This window comes from Leuciscus leuciscus (genome assembly GCF_965113295.1).
Source record: "Leuciscus leuciscus genome assembly, chromosome: 14".
NCBI classification, from domain to species: domain Eukaryota; kingdom Metazoa; phylum Chordata; class Actinopteri; order Cypriniformes; family Leuciscidae; genus Leuciscus; species Leuciscus leuciscus.
The window spans coordinates 21,534,487-21,553,570 of record NC_138738.1 but is presented as its reverse complement, the minus strand read 5'-3'; the positions used below and the strand labels follow the sequence as shown (position 1 = coordinate 21,553,570).

General features: G+C 37.5%; 1 protein-coding gene and 1 long non-coding RNA gene across 3 annotated transcripts in view; one reads left to right on the top strand and one right to left on the bottom strand.

Annotated features, from left to right (window-relative positions):
* Positions 1-19,084, top strand: part of LOC309474532 — a 117,015-nt gene that overhangs the window by 18,600 nt on the left and 79,331 nt on the right. The gene's annotated exons all lie outside the window — the stretch shown is intronic.
* usp43a (ubiquitin specific peptidase 43a) overlaps positions 1-19,084 on the bottom strand; it is a 99,059-nt gene that overhangs the window by 70,077 nt on the left and 9,898 nt on the right. For both annotated transcript variants that reach the window (XM_082136714.1, XM_082136713.1), the window contains exon 2: positions 17,503-17,652. In XM_082136714.1, the coding sequence (XP_081992840.1) occupies positions 17,503-17,652 (150 nt within the window). The remainder of the gene's footprint in view (positions 1-17,502; positions 17,653-19,084) is intronic.

Below are 19,084 nucleotides of genomic sequence, written 5' to 3'. Positions count from 1 at the left end.
GAGGATTCAAACCCCTGCTAGGCGAGCAATCTCTAGACCTCTCCACGATTCAACATGCCAGCCTACCATCCTATACACCCCCACAGCGAATGTAATCCAGCTGAGATTAGGGATGCAATTCACAACACACACACACACACAACCACACATACATCCAAAATACACACCCACTCACAGCACGAGCTATACTGTGCTTTACAGAGCCAATTTTTGGCTTCAGGAAGAGATAACTGAGGTGACAGTTTCATCTCCTCTCACCCAATTTTGCTCACCTGAAACGCTTCAATGGGCCCTCTTAAAGGGATATAAAAAATATAAAATTCTGTCAGTTTACTCACCCCTAAAATATTACGTTTTTTTTTATATTTTTTTTTATGATAACGAAGACTGCACATTATGACACTAATAGGGGTCCAAGCATGAAGTGCTTAAGATCCTTTGTGTATTTTATTTTATTCTAACAGAATGCATTAAAAATATGTATACATTTTAAATCTAAAAATAATGTTCTTGGCAGTTTCAAAATCCTCCAAGGCCTTTTGTCTGAATTGCACGAAACTTGGCACGCATGATACACCTGTGCAGTAAAACTGGAGAAACTGGAAGAACTGGAAGAGAGGGCTACTCTCTGAGAAAACAAAGGAAATTAACATTTGACCTCTCTTGCTATATTACCATTCCCATTCGAGACACGATCACACTCGAGTTGATCACCTCCCAAATTACACATCATTCCCTTCACCCATCCCTACCTGAATTCACCCAAAAATCTATATGGTTTAATATGAACAATTATCATACAGTATTTTACATGTTTGGTATCATTTGAAATGTCTCAGTGCGACTGGTCCAAAGGTCTCATTCCCACAGAAGTACACCAAAAAGGTAATAAGGTGTGGAGAGTTTAGAGATATCTTGTTAACTGCTGTGGGTCTGCCCCCATGTAAATCAACTCCTGTCCCCAGTAAGTCTGGGACAGTGATTAATGCAAATTCCCACTGCAAACTCATATTTACATTTAAAAAGAGGTTTCTGCCATGGTCTGAGTATTTAGGGAGATGCTGAAGAAGGCTTGTGGCGATTTGTAGCTCAAATTAGCCAGTGATGTGGAGTTTATGCAAAACACTCTGCATCATGCATTTTATAATGTCAGGTTTGCATCTTCTCTCTTTATTCCAGAGCATTTGGTGTTTTGTATGTATTATCTTTGAACTGATTATGAAATTGGCATGATACATTTACCTGACATAATAAATTGTTACATTTGATTTTATTCTGAATTACTCTGAAATTATTTTCTCAAGTAGATTAAGTGAAGTCTTCTGCTTCCGCAAATCTGCGTCCAGGGTTGAGTACATACTAGATCCCAGAGTAGATGGAGCGTGAGGCACATCTGGTGGGATTCCAGATTCCTGACTAACTGGTCTTGTTGTTATGCAGACGCAAATAGGGGGCTAGATAAAAATACTAGTAAGGTAATAGCAAGCGTTAAAGCAGCATTATCTTAATGTACTACTCATAACCTCTGGTTATTGTTTGGGCTTTAACTAAGTTGTTATTTGGGCGACTGCAGGGGGCTACATGGGTACTTTTTAACAATAGCAAGCATGTATGCAGCATTCCTGAATCGCTTTAGCCATAACCTCTGGTTATCTATCAGACTGGCGAGTTTGTGACCGTGAGATCCGCGTAAACGGCCGGCGCCAGACTCTCTGAGCGACATAGCTTCTTAATGAACGGGTAAATTATAAAGTAAAGAGTTAAATAGAATAATCAAATGTATTGCTAAACTATTATATAATTGACCAATAACCAATTGGGCAATCTAACCTAAATTCGAGGTCGTGATAAAATGGAGTCTGATAAAAGCTTAAATGGAATTAAATTACTTTGCCACGCGGAAAGACAGTAACGCGCAGAGACCTTCACCCGTTCTATCGGAAATCTCCATTGGGCCGATTTTGGGCTTACACATATTCATCTCTATATTCTCCTATTTGTGAGAATCATATTTTATACCTGCTTTGAGTGATAGAACCTTCCAAATATGGAAAACCAAGGGTCTTTCAAAATTTTACAAATTGTACACAGACTGTCACTTTTCATCACTATCTTAGTAAATTTGGTCTTTCTCAATCTCATTTTTATCACTATATTTGGAGATTCGGCATTATGTTCAGCAGGCTTTTTCTGACTATTCAGCAGGGAGAGCACTGTTTCTATTATCTAGTGCGGCATGCACCAGATTCTAGGCATATGGTTTTGCAATTTGTTTCCCTGTTCGCTTCGCAGTTAAATACATCTTCTGATTATCTCAAGTAGCCTGCGAAAATGAGGGTGGCATCAATTTATCCGTCAACCTCTGGTCCAAAATCTTGCAGAGAATAATTCGGTTTAAAACTGTACACAGATTGCACTACTCTAAAGCCAAACTCCACCAGATCTACCCAACTGTGTCTCCAATTTGTGATCGATGTCAGGGTGCAGAGGGATCTTGATCTCATTCTTTTATTCTGGGGCATACGATCAGGTTCTCCCTCCTGAGAGCCATCTTTGGCTATTCTGACATAGTTTCCTCTTTGCTTTATTATTTGCAGCTGGCATTAATGCTGAGCATGGTTGTAGCCAAGAGAATTATATTGAGGGTTATATTTTTAACCAAAAAAAAAAAAAAGAAGCAGTTTAATGAAGTCTCTTAATAAATGTTCCAAGGTCTGGGGTCCCTTCCCTACATGATAGTAGAATTTAGAGATTTTGATACATTTGTTATACTATGATTTTTGTGCTGATTTTTATCCCACTATTAACGTGAATAACCTTCCTCCTTTGTACTTAATTTAGGCACTTTTGTCATTTATAATGTCATCTGGCCCATTGTGTCTTGTTGTTTTGTTGTATGTTGTTTACATACTGTTGTTCTTGTAAAACTAATAAAACAACATTGAGAGATAAAAAGTTATCAAAAACTACTTTGATAGTCAAAGCATTGCAGTTAATTAATTTCGTACAATAGCTAACATGTTCTTTAAGGGTATGTTTACATGGCAATGATGTCCTACAAACGGAAATATTTTTCCTTCGCGTTTTTCACATTGTCGCAACATTTCGCTGTTGTCAAAATGATCCCTGTTCACACAGACTAAAAACGCTGTATTATGCATGCCAGGCCTATAGTTGCCGATTTCACTCTTTAAGAGGAACATGTTCAGTCTAGTAGTTTTCACAAATTTGCATTTTTGTAGTGTATAAAGATGATAAAGGTATCATTTTCACAAACTCACACTTTGAAACCCATTTTCAAACACGATATCTGTAAGGATACATGGCAGTTGTATCACCTAATTGTCTACACAAGCACAGTCCTATCGCCGCTTGCAGCTTCATCGCAGGTCAAAATGACCCGAAACCAAAAATTATACCTTTTTTTTTCAGAAAGCTTATTTCATTTCATTTTGATAATATCTTTTCTATTTTTTAATGCAATTTTGTTGTACATTTTTTGTCATTTTTATTTTTATTTTATTTACCTTTAAATTACATTTTATCAAGAAATAAATAAATAATAATTTAAGCACATTCTACACATTCTTTCAACTTAAATTCAAAATAACTAAATTTCATGCATAACCCTTTTAATTCAGTTCAAAATATCTTACATTGGGTGTCTTTGCCGATATCTTGTGAAAAAAAAAAAAAATATATATATATATATATATATATATATATATATATATATATATATATATATATATATATATATATATATATATATATATATATATATATATATATATATATATATATGATAACATGATATTTCACGACTCTAGCCACTAGATGGCCTTATAGCTCTATATAGAGCAAATGAGCTGTTCCGCTGGGTCCTAAAGTAATTTCTCTTCAGTATGCATTTAGATACACATGTAGACATTATAAAATACATTTTTGGTAAAGTTTTAGCATTTTAGTTAGAATTATGAGCATTTTTAGGTTTTCTATGTGTACTGAAGCATTCCTCGCATTCCATTCATTCCTAAAGGGGTCAAACTCCTCGATTCCAGTCAAATTATTTGTGTGTGTTTTTGTGGTTCAAGTGTGACAAAAGTCTTAAGGTCTTGGACCACTCCGATGAACACTTCATTATTTATTTATTTTAATGAGTTTTGGGCTAAATGAGTCGAGGGAAGGATGAGGGCATTTTAAAACATACTGCTGACAAAAATATAACAAGAAAAAGTAATAACTTTTTCTTTCTTTCTTTTTCCTTAGTCACGTCAGGTGAAGACAATTTCACATGAGCTTGATTATTAGGTAATTCAGAACACAGCCACATACCCAGTTATAAAAGGGTGTGCACACACCTATGCAGTTAGTTATTCCAAGTTTTTTTTAATTAATTATTTTCTCTGAAATGTGTCAGGGTGTGTAGATTTTTATGTAGCATTAAGATACAATTGCACAACAGGAGAAGTAGAGTCTTGAACCTCCACGCACGCACACACGGGCGCACACACACACCTATCAGCAACACATACTCTACACAGTTCACATCTCACTTCAAAGAATAGACAAAAGTTTAGATGCCTCTGAATATTTTAGTTGTTCTTTGCACTATTTAGGGAGTTTATCTGAAATATTCATTGGTTTAATCAAAATCCCCCCCCCCCCCCAAAAAAGTGTTAAATATTTCAAGCAGCAGTGAAATCCATTATAGGCCCTTTAATAGTGTCTAGGGAACATGTACGTGTGTCAGGTGGGTACCTGCAAGCTGAGGGTTTGAATGGACACCAATGGCACTTAATCACAGGAGAGAGACATTATGAACAGCTCAGATCACAGACACACACTTCATTTTATTACAAATTTATACAGCTCTATTCACTGTGCATTATCACAGTATAAATATATTATGGAATATCTTTTCCATACTTTTTGTACTATGCAAAAAGTATAAAACACCAATCAATTGTTAAAAACGATTTTAATCTGCAATTTAGAGAAGTGGACATTTTTAAAAAAGTCCTTGTCCCAAAGGAAGTATCTAGTATCTAGTGAAAGCAACATAATATGATGGAAAAGCCAAGGGGAAAAAAAGCTAAATTTCTCACAAGGGGGTCATTAAAAGTCTATTATGTTTAAAAGTGCTTAAAATATACCAATTCACCTCTAAAGGGTTCATAAAGAGGGCAGAGTGCCATTACATAGTGTATGGTGCAGTTTTAAAGCACCCCTGAGGTTTCAGGAACGGGTGATGGTGAGCCGGATGTGCTTTCTGCCCTCTCAGCCGATCAATTCCCAGTCTAATGTTCCTGTCTTTTGTGGCATATGCTTCCATCCCTTTATGACTTCAACCCCTTACTCTCTCTGTCTCTCTTAGGTTGAACTTGTTAAATATTCATGATGCCTCAATCTCAGAGCTGTGTTTATAGAGGCTTGTCCAAAAGTGATCCAGTGTGACAGAGTTCACTGCTTCTAAAGATCTCTCTTCATTGTGTGTTTGACTTAGATGGCCCCTATTGAAATAACCATGTAGTCATCACTGTACTATTGTTTTAGAGCAGATGTTCTTGGGACAATGTCTGAATTCATAGCAGAACTGAAATAGTAGACAACTCCCTGGAGACAATACTAGCATACATACTAAAGCTCCACTGCCAGTGATTTTATCAATGGATGTCACCTGGTTGTTGTATTGTCCGTCGCTACACTAGTAAGCATTCAAGTCGCTGAATGCGCTAACTAGGGATTTGAAAAATCAACTAGTCATTGTGTGAAGGACTAGCCAACTAGTCGATCTTAAGGAAGCCCTGAAAAATAAGGGTCCATTAGACCTTGATCAAACCCAACCGGCACGTGACCATCCTTCAACACTGAAATGTGGTTGAAATAATGCAAGTTGTTGTTTCAGTGTTGAAATAATGTTTTTAAAATGTTTAAGTTATGTTTGATGCTAAATTTTCTAAAAAGTTAACAAAATGCTTCAAAATTTCAAAAGGTCTGTATGGAAAGTAAGACAAAACAATGTTTGCAAAATCAAAACAAAATTCAACAGTGATTCAAACTTGATCCATGATGTTGATTCATCCATGAATGAACACTGAAATTTCAGCAGGCAAGAAGTTTCTTAAAGAGCGTTCACACAGAACACATTCCTGCGTTCCAAAACGTTTATACTAAGCCCGAGCCCGAACTATTTTAACGTGACATCGCAAGACACAGAAACTGACAGATCAAAGACTCATTTATTATTATAGACTATAATAGACTAATAAACAAATAATAGATCATAAATAGTTATAAGCAGGGCTTGACATTAACACCCGCCAAATGCGGGTGGATTTCAGTAGTGCCGTGTAACGCAGTCACTACTAGCCACCTCGGCGGGTTGACATTTATGTGTACTGTAATATAGCCGGGCGTGGGATTGCGTGTATTGCGCATACTTTTACTCATTCGTGCAGATTTTGTGCTCACACTCAAAGTGCGCCCACATGAAGCCACCTAAGTACTAACAGTATAATGGATCCGTGCATCAGGTCTTAAAGTGACAGCAGCCTAATATACCTGCTGCCAAATTATGAGATAATATTAAAAAAATAATATCTATATAGCAGTTTTTCTTTATAGTTTCGATGTCAAAATTGTGGTCAGTGATTTTGGAAATCCACTAGCCACAGTGGCTGGTGAGCAAAAAAAGTGAATGTCAAGCCCTGGTTATTAGTTTTATTTTACACAACTAGTGTAGTTGTCACAAAACGGGAGACTGCATAATAATGGGCATATTGCTCAGAGCAGATGATTTACATTCAACATCCTCACATCCAATAAATCGCAGTAAGTCTTGTGCTTTAATATTTTTGCAAACAAAGTCTCATATAAACAACAAATACCATCATGACGCTTTTTAATGTTTAAATATCTCTTTAAAATGTAATGATTTCTGGTTGCTTTGTCGAAGTCAGTTTGAACAGGATTTAGCACTACAAAATAACTGAGATGACAAGGGTGTCAAAGGGATTTGGTTTGTTCTCTCTGCAGAATGTGAGGCCATCAGGACACACAAAAAACACAAAAAACAAAAAAACAAACATACAATCCTCAAAGCTTTTCAAATGAGTGGGTTGTTCCCATTCCTGATTTTACCTTAGATTCTTATTATTTGTTTATTCTCTACTCTTCTCAAGTCTTCAGTGCCACTACCAATCTGAAGGAAAGTCTGCACAGCTGGAATCAGATTAGGACAGTCTCTCCAGAGACTCTCCACTTCAAGCAAACAGGCTCAGCTTTGCATTCAGAGTCTTGCAGATTAGACATGCCACTATTGGGAGAAGCCATCTGATCGACATGGAAAGTGGCCACATATATTTTTGAGCCACTTTGGGACAGCCTAATCTGAAACACAATATACTAAAAATTGTGCACAGTGTAGCAAAAATGGCAGCTCCTTCAAATAATACTGAATGATATAGAGATATGCCTGAAGACATATCTGGAAACACACAGATAAAAACAAAAACGAATAATGAACTAATTCAAATTCAGCCAACAAGCACAAAGACGAACATGAAACAAATTTTTCAAAAACATTGTCATAAATGTTTTGATGTTTGAAAACATGCTTCTGTGTAACACCTGCTCCTCAAGAAGGATACATGTAGCATTAAGTGTATTTGGTGAGGGAGAGGTGAAGACTCTGACCAAGTGGTAGATACTGTTTGCACCAATTATAAATAGACGCAGTAAAAAAAAATTTGTTACATAAAGAAATTTGGTCACACTTTATATTAGGGTACAATTCTCACTATTGACTAACTATTAACTATGACTTTTGCCTCAATAAACTCCGAATTACTGATTATTAATAATTAGTAAGGTAGTTGTTAAGTTTCGATATTGGGTAGGATTAGGGATATAGAATATGGTCTTGCAGAACAAGGCATTAATATGTGCTTTATAAGTACTAATACACAGCCAATATCCTAGTAATATTCATGCTAATAAGCAACTACACCTGGCCACTTCATGTGTTTTCTCAGATCGGATAGCTATCTGATTTATCAAAACGATTCCATTTACACCTAGTCACATAAATGTGTTTTTGCGAACGGATTTAAATCCGATCTTCAATTCCCGCGCTATATGCAGATTTAATGGAGTGTACGTCACCGAAAGCAAAAGATATGAGCTGCATTTTATTGATCATCAGCTAAAATTTCAAAGACCGCAATAAAAGAGAGCGGCAACAGCCCTGTGAAGATCATTTCGTTTCTTAAGAATTTACTTTTAATGATGATGATTGTGTGTTAAGCGTCTACGACTTACTTTCACTTTGATTTGCGATAGTTTGCACGTTGGCTTAATGAATAGATGCTCAGCTTCTCATCTGAGGTGATGCGTGTTCCAGTAGCGTCGTCATATCTGGCTATAACATTACATATAGCCTATAACACGCTCTCACACGTTTATATTTTTTTTAGCATTTTGGGAGGAGTACAATTTACATATGTGGTTTCAACAACCAGATGCATTTACACTTGTCCAGTTTCGTCAGGAATGCGGCCCAGACCACCTCCTGAAGTGGTTTGAGCGATCGGATTCAAATCCGTCTCGAATGCGTTTCGGAGGGCATTTACACCTGGTCTTTTCACGATCGGATAGCTATCCGATCTGAGAAAACGCATGAAGTGGCCAGGTGTAAACAGCCCTTTAGACTATTCCATGCAAGACTTACCAACATCAATGTCAAGACCATCCCCTCTTATATAGTCACTCCCTACATCAATTTTGTTAATACAAATTTGTAAATACAGTCAAATGGTAAGCCATGCTACCGTTGAACCCTGACTATCAAAAGCCAGACAGTAAGATTGGAATTCCCGATTTCAGACAGTAATATGCAAGACCATCTGTGAGAAATTCATAGATGTGCCCGAAACTGCAGTACACTCATACCCAGCATGACATCTGTGTTTAAAGACAACGTCTCATTCACCAAGTATGCGTACGCAATAATTTGTCCATAACATTTGCGTATGAATGTTTTCAAACGTTCATAATAACGTTCATTAAATTTATTCTATATTTCTATATTTATTCTATATGCAAAAATCACAAATATATTTCATCATATACAGTGAAAGAGTAAGAAAAGGTGCATTATAGCTTAAACTGCGAAGTTTCTCATGACAACGCAGAAACACTGGTACACAAGTAAAGCTGGCTAATGAGAGGTCTGTATAAAAGGTGTTTATTGTGTTTGAACTGGTTTTGAAGTATGCACACCTGGCATCGTTAAAGGATCTTGCTGTGCATGCTCTTAGGCAAGATTGCATCTTTAGAGAGCATTATATGTTTGCTGAGAGTGACGAAAGGCTGTAAAGGCAAGGTTGTATGGAAAGCCCTTATATAGAGATTTGGATGTGTTTTATGCAAATGACTAACCTTGGGTGGTCGCTCATTTAGAATACTCCAAATTTATAAACATTCGAACAAGATTAAGAACAAATTCATGTACATAAGCACATGTTGTGAATTAATGCGCCAATATACTCACGGCTAAGTTCTTTTTCATTCTTCGTTTAGTGGTAAAACGAAGTTCGATACACTGTTAGCGAACATCCGGCACCACCCACACTGCTGAGAGCGGCGTTTAGATGAATATGTAAATATGTGCTGCGTGCTTTCCTCTCAATAACAAAATAAACACAACAAAATTGAGAAAACAGCAAGCTTTTTTTTTTTTTTTTTTTTAAAGCATAAGAAAAGCATCTGATCATAGCAACTTGAAATTGTTTGCACAAGCTCTGCAATTCGGCACTCCAGTAAAGACACGTGACGCTTATTTATATAGCACTTTATACAATAGATTGCTTAAAATCAAGCAGCTTTACTTTATTAAACATATTTTCAGAAGAAGTACAACTTCATTTTCTACTATAAAGCAGCTCTGTTTATGTTTTCACTCGCAGACATCTCAACTCTACGGACTCAAAAGAAGAAATTAAGCGGAAAAGATTTCCACGTAAAAATTTCCACACATATCCAACGACCAATGGTAGTACAAAGGTGTTTACCAGCCGGAGCAAACCTTTCTGGAAAGTTCTCTTTGGCAAGCTGTTTCGAATTCCCCAAATTAACTCCAAATTAAGTTTTTGTTTTTTGTTTTTGGCCTTATTTTGTGTGAAATTACGTTACATCAGTTCTTTCTTCAATTTCGAAGTATATCAGGGCCTTTAGGCAGAAATTTTTCATGAGAAGTTCTTCTGTGCAAACGAAGACGAAATATTCTATGCAATTAACGAAAGTCATACCAGCGAGTCAATCTTTGTAAACAGACCATCCATGGATCCATTATATTCCTATAAGCACCACTTCCATTAAGGCAAAGAGATCTCACAGTAACTAATGAATGTGTCTGGATTTAGTGTATAAGTGTACCTGAGAAATTTGTAACAACAGCCAAAGAAACTGAAGTGCAGCTTTTTTCATCAAGTGCAAAACTAACCACTTCTAAAATTATTCTGAAAGTCTGGAAGAGCTACGTAGAGAAGAATGCAAATTGTATTGCTTTAATTTTTCCATACATCAACGGAATAGTTCTTAAAAAAAAATCATTTAAATTGATGAAGGTAAATTACAGATGGACAGCTGGGCTTTGAGGCGGTGGACGCCTTGAGTAATATTTCCTTCAGAGAACGTTCTGGTTTGCTGGGTAAATCCTATTAAAGTGTGAGCACTAGGAAGATTCTGATTCAACTATTTATATACGTTTCCTTCAAACTGATATAGATTCTTGTGATCATGTAGGCGCAGTACATCAGGCTATAGCCAAGACCAACTAATTTCTGAGTGAACTCTCACTCTCACTCTTTTGAGGTTAACCACTGAAATGAGCACTTTCATGGTAAATCATACTCATATTTTTACAAACAGCCCAGGAAAAACAATTGACCTGTCATCTCTTACTCTATTTCTCTTGTTCTCTCTCTAACTAGAAACATTTGATTTGTATGTTTGAAACTATGTTTAAAATATTTGACATTTTAAATTGTGAACATCAGTGTTGTAGTACTCGAGACCGGACACAGTCTTCTTGAATCCAATACGATATTTCTTGGTCTTGACTTGAACTCAGTCTTGAATCCAATGCGAAATGTCTTGGTCTTGACCCGGACTCAGTCTTAAATCCGATACGATATTTCTTGGTCTTGACTTGAACTCAGTCTTGAATCCAATGCGAAATTTCTTGGTCTTGACCCGGACTCAGTCTTAAATCCGATACTATATTTCTTGGTCTTGACCCGAACTCAGTCTTAAATCCGATACGAAATTTCTTGGTCTTGACCCGGACTCAGTCTTAAATCCGATACGATATTTCTTGGTCTTGACCCGGACTCAGTCTTAAATCCGATACGATATTTCTTGGTCTTGACCTGGACTCAGTCTTAAATCCAATACGATATTTCTTGGTCTTGACCTGGACTCAGTCTTGAATCCAATATGATATTTCTTGTTCTTGACTTGATTGAACTCAGTCTTGAATCCAATATGATATTTCTTGGTCTTGACCCGGACTCAGTCAAGTCAAGTCAAGTTTATTTGTATAGCGCTTTTCACAATACAGATTGTATCAAAGCAGCTTCACAGTATTAAATTAAAATAATACAACAAAGTTTTTTCAAGAGGAATTTATTGATTGATAAAATTAAATTAAATATCCCCAAAATATCCCCAACTGAGCAAGCCAAAGGCAACAGTGGCAAGGAACCGAAAAACTCCAAGTGACCTAATGGTGTCCTAAAACTCCATCAGGTGACCTAATGGAGAAAAAAAACCTTGGGAGAACCCAGGCTCAGTCGGGGGCCAGTTCTCCTCTGGCATTTATGTGCTAGAGGCCGGATTGTAGTTTGAACTGTAGGATTATAAGAATGCCTGGCTGAAGAGATGCGACTTTAATCTAGTTTTAAACTGGGAGAGCGAGTCTGAGCAACGAACAGTATCAGGAAGACTATTCCAGAGTTTTGGAGCCAAATGTGAAAATGCTCTCCCTCCTTTGGTGGTTCTGGATATCCTAGGTATGACCAAAAGCCTTGAATTTAATAATAATAATAATAATAATAATAAATTTTATTTATAATGCGCCTTTCACATACTCAAAGCGCTACAGCATACATAACAAAATAATCAAACAATCAAACAAACTTTGCAGTAAAAAATCAGTATCATAAATACACAATTTATAAATTAAAAGCTTAATTTAGTGATCTTAAAGAGCGCGATGGATTATAGGGTGATAGAAGATCCGTTAAATAGACTGGAGCTAAGCCGTTTAGGGCTTTGTAAGTCAGTAGCAATACTTTGTAATTAATACAGAACTTTATAGGTAACCAATGCAGTGATGATAAAATCATATTTTCTTGATCTCGTAAGAACTCTAGCGGCGGCATTTTGGACTAACCGTAGCTTGTTTGTTGAGGATGCAGGACAACCAGCTAATAAAGCATTACAGTAATCCAGTCTCGAGGTCATGAATGCATGAACTAACTTTTCTGCATCAGAAACAGAAAAGTTCAGTTCAGTTCAGTCTTGATTTCAATATGATATTTCTTGTTCTTGACTTGATTGAACTCAGTCTTGAATCCAATATGATATTTCTTGGTCTTGACCCGGACTCAGTCTTGATTTCAATACGATATTTCTTGTTCTTGACTCGGACTCAGTCTTGAATCCGATACAATATTTCTTGGTCACGACTCAGACTCGACCCTCTTGAGGTCTCTGCCTTGACTCAGACTCGGTCCCTCCCGTTGTGAAAAAGAAGTGTAATTTTCCTAGTGCTCACACTTCATGTTGCACCACTCACTTGCAATGCAGACACGAGCAAACTGCACACCAAAACTACAAAAATATCCTTTACAATCAACAAATCGCAGACAGAGTGTAAAGTTTCACTGATTTAAACGAGAGTTTGCAAGAGTTTCGATCTCAAATGTCAAACTGTAAGCAATAACAGGGTATGAAAGTGTCTAGTTGTTATTCAGCTGGTAATAATTGTGTCTCTGTTTGGATGAGATCAGAGTGTGATGTGATGGGGCCAGAGATACGGACCCATTCTGTGATGAGTCTAAAAATGGCTCTTGATGGAGCTGCCACATTACCATGCAGGCTTGGCGTCTTCGTTTGCTGCCACTACAGCAGACAAAGGCTGAAGTGTGTTCACTGCCAAAACAGACTTGAGCTGACCTGCTGCTGTCTGACACTGTACAATCCACTGCATTCTAACAACCTCCAAATTCTGAGAGGGTGATTATGTGTAATTATCAAAACTGCACCTTCTTTCAAACACCCCAGTGGATTTTTATTAAGTGCATTCCACGCTCCCTAATTCCTCATAGATTTCTAAAGAGAATAAACACTTACAATAAGGTCTTACTGAAATATACAGAGCGTTACAACACATTCACAACACCCCCACACCAATCCACTCACTCATGTTTCCCTCCTACACACTCTCTCTAGCACAAAAGTTAACAAATGAAACAGGAAAACTAGTCAGCCAATGTATCATGCACAGGGGGGAGTCGTATCTTAGGCTGCAATTAGCTTAATGGAGTTTGAGACCTCAGACTCAGTAGAAACACCATATAGAGAGACACACAAGAGATGACTGGTAGTTTGGATGCAGTGCCTCATCAATGGAAGAAAATAAAAAAGTCATGCAGTTATATGTATGAGGGGGGTGAACTGGGTAAACATGAACTAAAGAACTGGACTGTAACGCAATGGGAACCAAATCATTTTTTAATGCATGTCAGTGCACAAATAAGCATTTAAAGTTAACAATATAACCGAGAACAATTTATTATAATTTTGTAATGTGTTAATATGCAGATTTTTATCCAAACCAGAGGTCTGTACACTGAAAAATGGTAACATCTAAATTAACTGATCAAAAATACTATTTAATATCACTGAATCATACATTTATACCAACAAAATAATTTTTTATGTGTAGAAATAGCTCTTTAAGATAACTATTGGAGGTTATGATGTTTACAGTGTTATTCTGAAGTGGAATCTTATTTAAATTAGTAGTCTGCAGTGTTTTGGACTGCAAAGTAGAAAGTAGCAGAAACTTTGCGTTAACTAAGTTTCCCTCCAAGTAATAAGCACAAAATATTTCAGAGACAACTCTGAAAACAAAGTTTGTTGGCAAACTTTAAGACACAAGCCTGGTCATTTGCCACAGTTTTCACAATGGCAATGAACTTCACAAAGTTCACAACTTCTAGCAATTAGTTTATTTCTTTTCTCAGAAGCGCTCATTTTAAGAAAGACAGTCATACAGGTCTGGAACGACATGAGAGTGAGTAAATGAAAATATTTAATGATCTACAGCAAGACAGAGAGACCTTTGATGAAAAAAAACTAAGCAAATATTTAACTACAACAATAGTTATTTCTCGCTAGAAATGACATGAAGGTCTGGTTTCCACAGACAAATTAGGCTTTTATAAACGTGCCTTAGAAAAATTAATTACTGGTGTGCATCTTGAGACAAAACAATGGCACTGACAATTTAAGATATGTCAGTGCAAGTTGCTTTCATTTAAAACAGCTCAAACATGCATTTTAGTCTGGGACTAGGCTTAAGCCTTGTCAAATCAAGTCATCTTTATTGAAACAGCTTTACAGTGTTAACAGGAAAAGAATACAACAAAGTCCGAAATTCATTAACTGAGTCCAAAATTTTCGTATTTTTGTATTCGTCACGCACAGAAACCAAGTCCGATGCGTATTAATTATTATGCGATGAGTCTTCAAGCAGTCAGGATGATTTTGTTGTCATCCGCCATCCTGTCAGAGGAAATATTGGGTCCACCCAATCCTGAGATTGCATCGAGAGGAAGGAGAGTTCCACCTCCTTATCAAGGAGCTGCGGTATTATCCAGAGCGATTCAAAGTTTACTTCAGGATGTCCGTGGCTCAGTTTGATGCTTTGCTAGCGATACTGGAGCCACATATTTAAAAAAAAAGACCACCAATTTCCGTGAACCAATTGATCCTGAACTGTTCTGGATTTTTGCGTTCGCTTGTACGGAGGCACTGAATTGTCAAAACAACTCTCAAAATGCTTGCTACGGATGCGAAAAATGCAGAAAAGTTTACCCGATCAGAATTTTTTTGACGGATAAAAGTTTCGGGGGCAGTGTGTAAACGTGATTGACTCAAGGGGTCTGTGAGGTCGTATTTATTTTTTAACGTGCAAACATTTTGGACTCAATGTGCAAAGACCCTTACTGTCACGGAATGAAATGCACAGGATTGTGGGATATCAAAGGTAGCGAAGGATACATCTATGCTGTCTTCAAAAACCGATCAGATGAAGGTATCTCAGGAGACAGGAAGTAAAGCTAACATTGGGTAATTCGGAAATGCCTTAATGCCTTCCTACCTTGAAAAACATCCTCCGAAGGCGGCATTTTTATGATTTCGGACGCAGCTTCTGGATTACTGGAAAGTTACAGGCAGGTGTGTTTGATTAGGGTTGGAGCTAAACTCTGCAGGAAAGTGGACCTCAAGGGCCAGAGTTGAGAACTCCTGGACTAGTCGTTTAGTGCAGGGGTTTTCAAACTGTGGGTCGCGACCCATTTGTGGGTCGCAGATTGGGAAGAGGTGGGTCGCACAGTCACTATTGGCTGCAGCTAAATTTACGTTTCCTGAGTGACACACACACAAACATTTTGCACGATGTACCAACGTTAAATAGAAATCGCTATGAGATCGCATTACACAGGAGAATTCAAATGTCACGAAAGGCGCTGCGTTTCTCAAAAGCATCGTATATGCCTAAGTAGATCGTAAAACCGTTGCCACTTATGGTCTCTACGATCAGCTTAGCTCCCGATGCTTTTGGGAAACGCAGCGGAGACCTGAATTAGCCTTTCGTGACATTTGAATTATCCGGTATAATGCGATCTCATGCAGAATGCAGAGCAGTGATTGGAGTAAACGAGTTTCTTCTTGTTAATAATGCGCACAGAAACGCTTAATGAACCGCGCCGCTCTGAGACGCTGAAATTGTTAACACAACATGTTGCAAGCACGCGCTTCATGAAACAAATCGCACTGATTTCTGTCGTCTGTTCAACACAGCACTGTTGTCTTTCAGAGATATGGTCGTCGTAAGAGTGCGTTGTTTGCGTTCCCTTGCATGCATTTTGCTACAACGCAAAAAATATAGCCTATATATAAAAAGTATTTCACATGTACACACACGAGCACGAAAGCGTTTTCTGCGCTGAACAACGCAATGAGTTTAACAACACTCGCAGCATAAATATCTAGGTCCTGGGCCTACTGTCAAATAAAATTATTAGTCTATTATATTTTTTTATATTCTGATTTTTGTCATATCAAACCTTTGGTTATGATTAAGCTTACTTAATCTTTTTTTCATTTCTTTAATTTGTTCTGCCATGTCTGGTAAATCAGTTGAGGCAGCAGACAAAAACTACTCAGTATTCTTCACATTATTTCAACAGCCATTAGGCTGTTAGGCTCTCAATTTTTTATAATGTGCCAAAAGTTTGTATTGCAATTAAACTTGTCATTCATACTATAACAAGAAAAAAAAAAAAACTGCTCCAAAGAGAACTAAAGGCCAATTTATACTTCTGCGTCGAGTGTACGCCGTAGTGTACGTCGTAGGCTACGCACGTAGGCTACGCCGTCGTGAGCATTTATACTTCTGCGAATGTCTGTGTTGCTCTGCAGTTACACCGCCGAAACGCTAGTTGGCGCGGGTGGGTTTTAATGTTCCACTGTGTTTACATTCCTCGCGGCTGTTTTGAGTTTAGGTTTCTACGAGCAATGGCGACTGAAGGAGTCATACAGATGGCTGTATTTCCGCACTTCTTCAAGCAATCTCTCGGTCACTTGGTCTATTTCCATGGCTCTTCACTGATCTTCGGAATTAAAAAATGGCGGGCGGGCGATGCAGAGTGCAGAAGATCATTCCGGAAATGGGTAGGAGGAAACGCGATGCTATCCAGCCGACCAATCACAGATCTTGCGGTCCGCGTCGCCGCGACGCGTAGTTACATTTTTGAGGAGGTGCGCGTCAGGGTACAGCGAAGGGTACGACGTATGGTACATGTCAATGCGTATGCTACGCCGTACCTTCTACGCGCACCCGACGCAGAAGTATAAATTGGCCTTAACGCCTCCCACCCCACATTCATGCTTTAAAATTATTTTATATTTTGATAGGTCTTGAGATAGATTATTCTTGTCTAGGTGGGTCCTGGAATGGAAAAGTTTGGGAACCCCTGGTTTAGTGCATTCTACTAGCTTATGTCATTTTTTTCTTGTTTTTTTAAATTTGCGATATTAACCCTTTATCGGTAAAATTACAATGCTGGTCGCTGGATTTTCTCACCAATTAGTTGATTTAAAAAATATTTTAAAGAACGTTTAGAAGGACTGATGGTGGTGTGTTACCTTGCTGGACGATTTGGCTCTGCCGCTGTGGTTGTTGTTGGTGGAGAGATTGGCATCCTCATGCACACTGTCCAGGAGCCAGAGCAGAAACTCCAAAGCGTCGTGTTGAGCGTTTCCTTTGAACTGAGAGCCATACTTGGACACAGCACTCTAGGGAAGGAGTGGGAGATTGTGTCAGATAAATGTTGATCTGGAATCTGGATTAAGTTTTAAAACAAATGACATGATAACTTCATATCTACAAATCTTTTCCCCTTCACATCAACACAATATGAAACTCACAAGTTGACAGCTGTGGTAATAAACAGCCTTGGAACACTACTCAACCAACCAAATTCGTGGACCAGAGCTAAAGAAAGGACCATGACTATAATGATAACTATACCTACGAAGTTTTAATAATTGCTCTAATTCTTCGAGAAGTAGTCCACACCACACCTATGACGATTAATGACAACTATGATCAATATCTTTGAACTCACTTTCAGATGTTTTGTTTTTTGTTTTTTTACAACTTGTGAACTATTAAAACAGTGACAGCCAATCAAAATCCACCCAACTTTAAAGAGCACGAGCATTTAAAGTGGCAGACAACATGACTGCAGCGCCAACTAGTATACAAAACTGTATCATGCGTTGGTGTTGACGCTAATATAGTTTTTGTTATAGCTATCTTATAGTCAAAGTTCTTGGTGTGAACAGCCCTGTATTCTGAAAATATACAAGGTGAGGTGTTATTTATTTTGCAGTTTTATTTACAGGTGCTGTAAAAAAAAAAGAAAGTGACATTTTGAGCCGCAAACTTGTCTAAGATAAACACATTTTCACCTGATAATGAGTCCAAAAATCAACTTTAATGAAGAGAGATTTTCCACTTCTCTCACTTCCTTCTCTCAAGCTTTGAAAAGTCAGTTTACACCTGATTTGTTGTGAACTATTTGAGGCCTAAAAACTAACATGCACAAAATGCCCAAAGATATGTCAGGAATATGTCAAACTCCCACACTGTCATCTGAGTGTGAGGGCTGTGCAACAGACAGTATGTAAAGAAATCTGATCACATAATCAGATCATAATAATCTCCTTATCTACATATATTTGGATTGATCGGGGATAGAGGCAGATTTTGGGAATCCCAAAGCTTCAGTAGGACCAGAAATTCTGTACTTCTATAATGGAACCTCATTTTGCTAATCTCTTCTCTTAAGAAAAACAAAAATCCTCAAATATTGCATTCTCCACTCTATTTTATCCACTCGTTTATTTCTCATTCTATATGGTTTCGGTATTGCATTAACCAGCACAACATGTTTATTTACAAGATGAAAAACATTTATCACTGCTATGGTGTTTGCTCAACTGTATCAAAAAAATAGTGCACCCAAAATTAAAATTCAGTCTTCATTTTATTCACCCTCATGTAAGCTCATTGGTAGCTCAAGCTGAATGGTTGCTCTTTTCCATGCAATTACAATGAATGAAAACTGATGCGAAAGCACCATAAAAGTATGATAAAAATGGTTGAAGCGTGCACTATATTCCGAGTATTTTAAAGCCACATAAACCTTTGTGTAAGAAACTG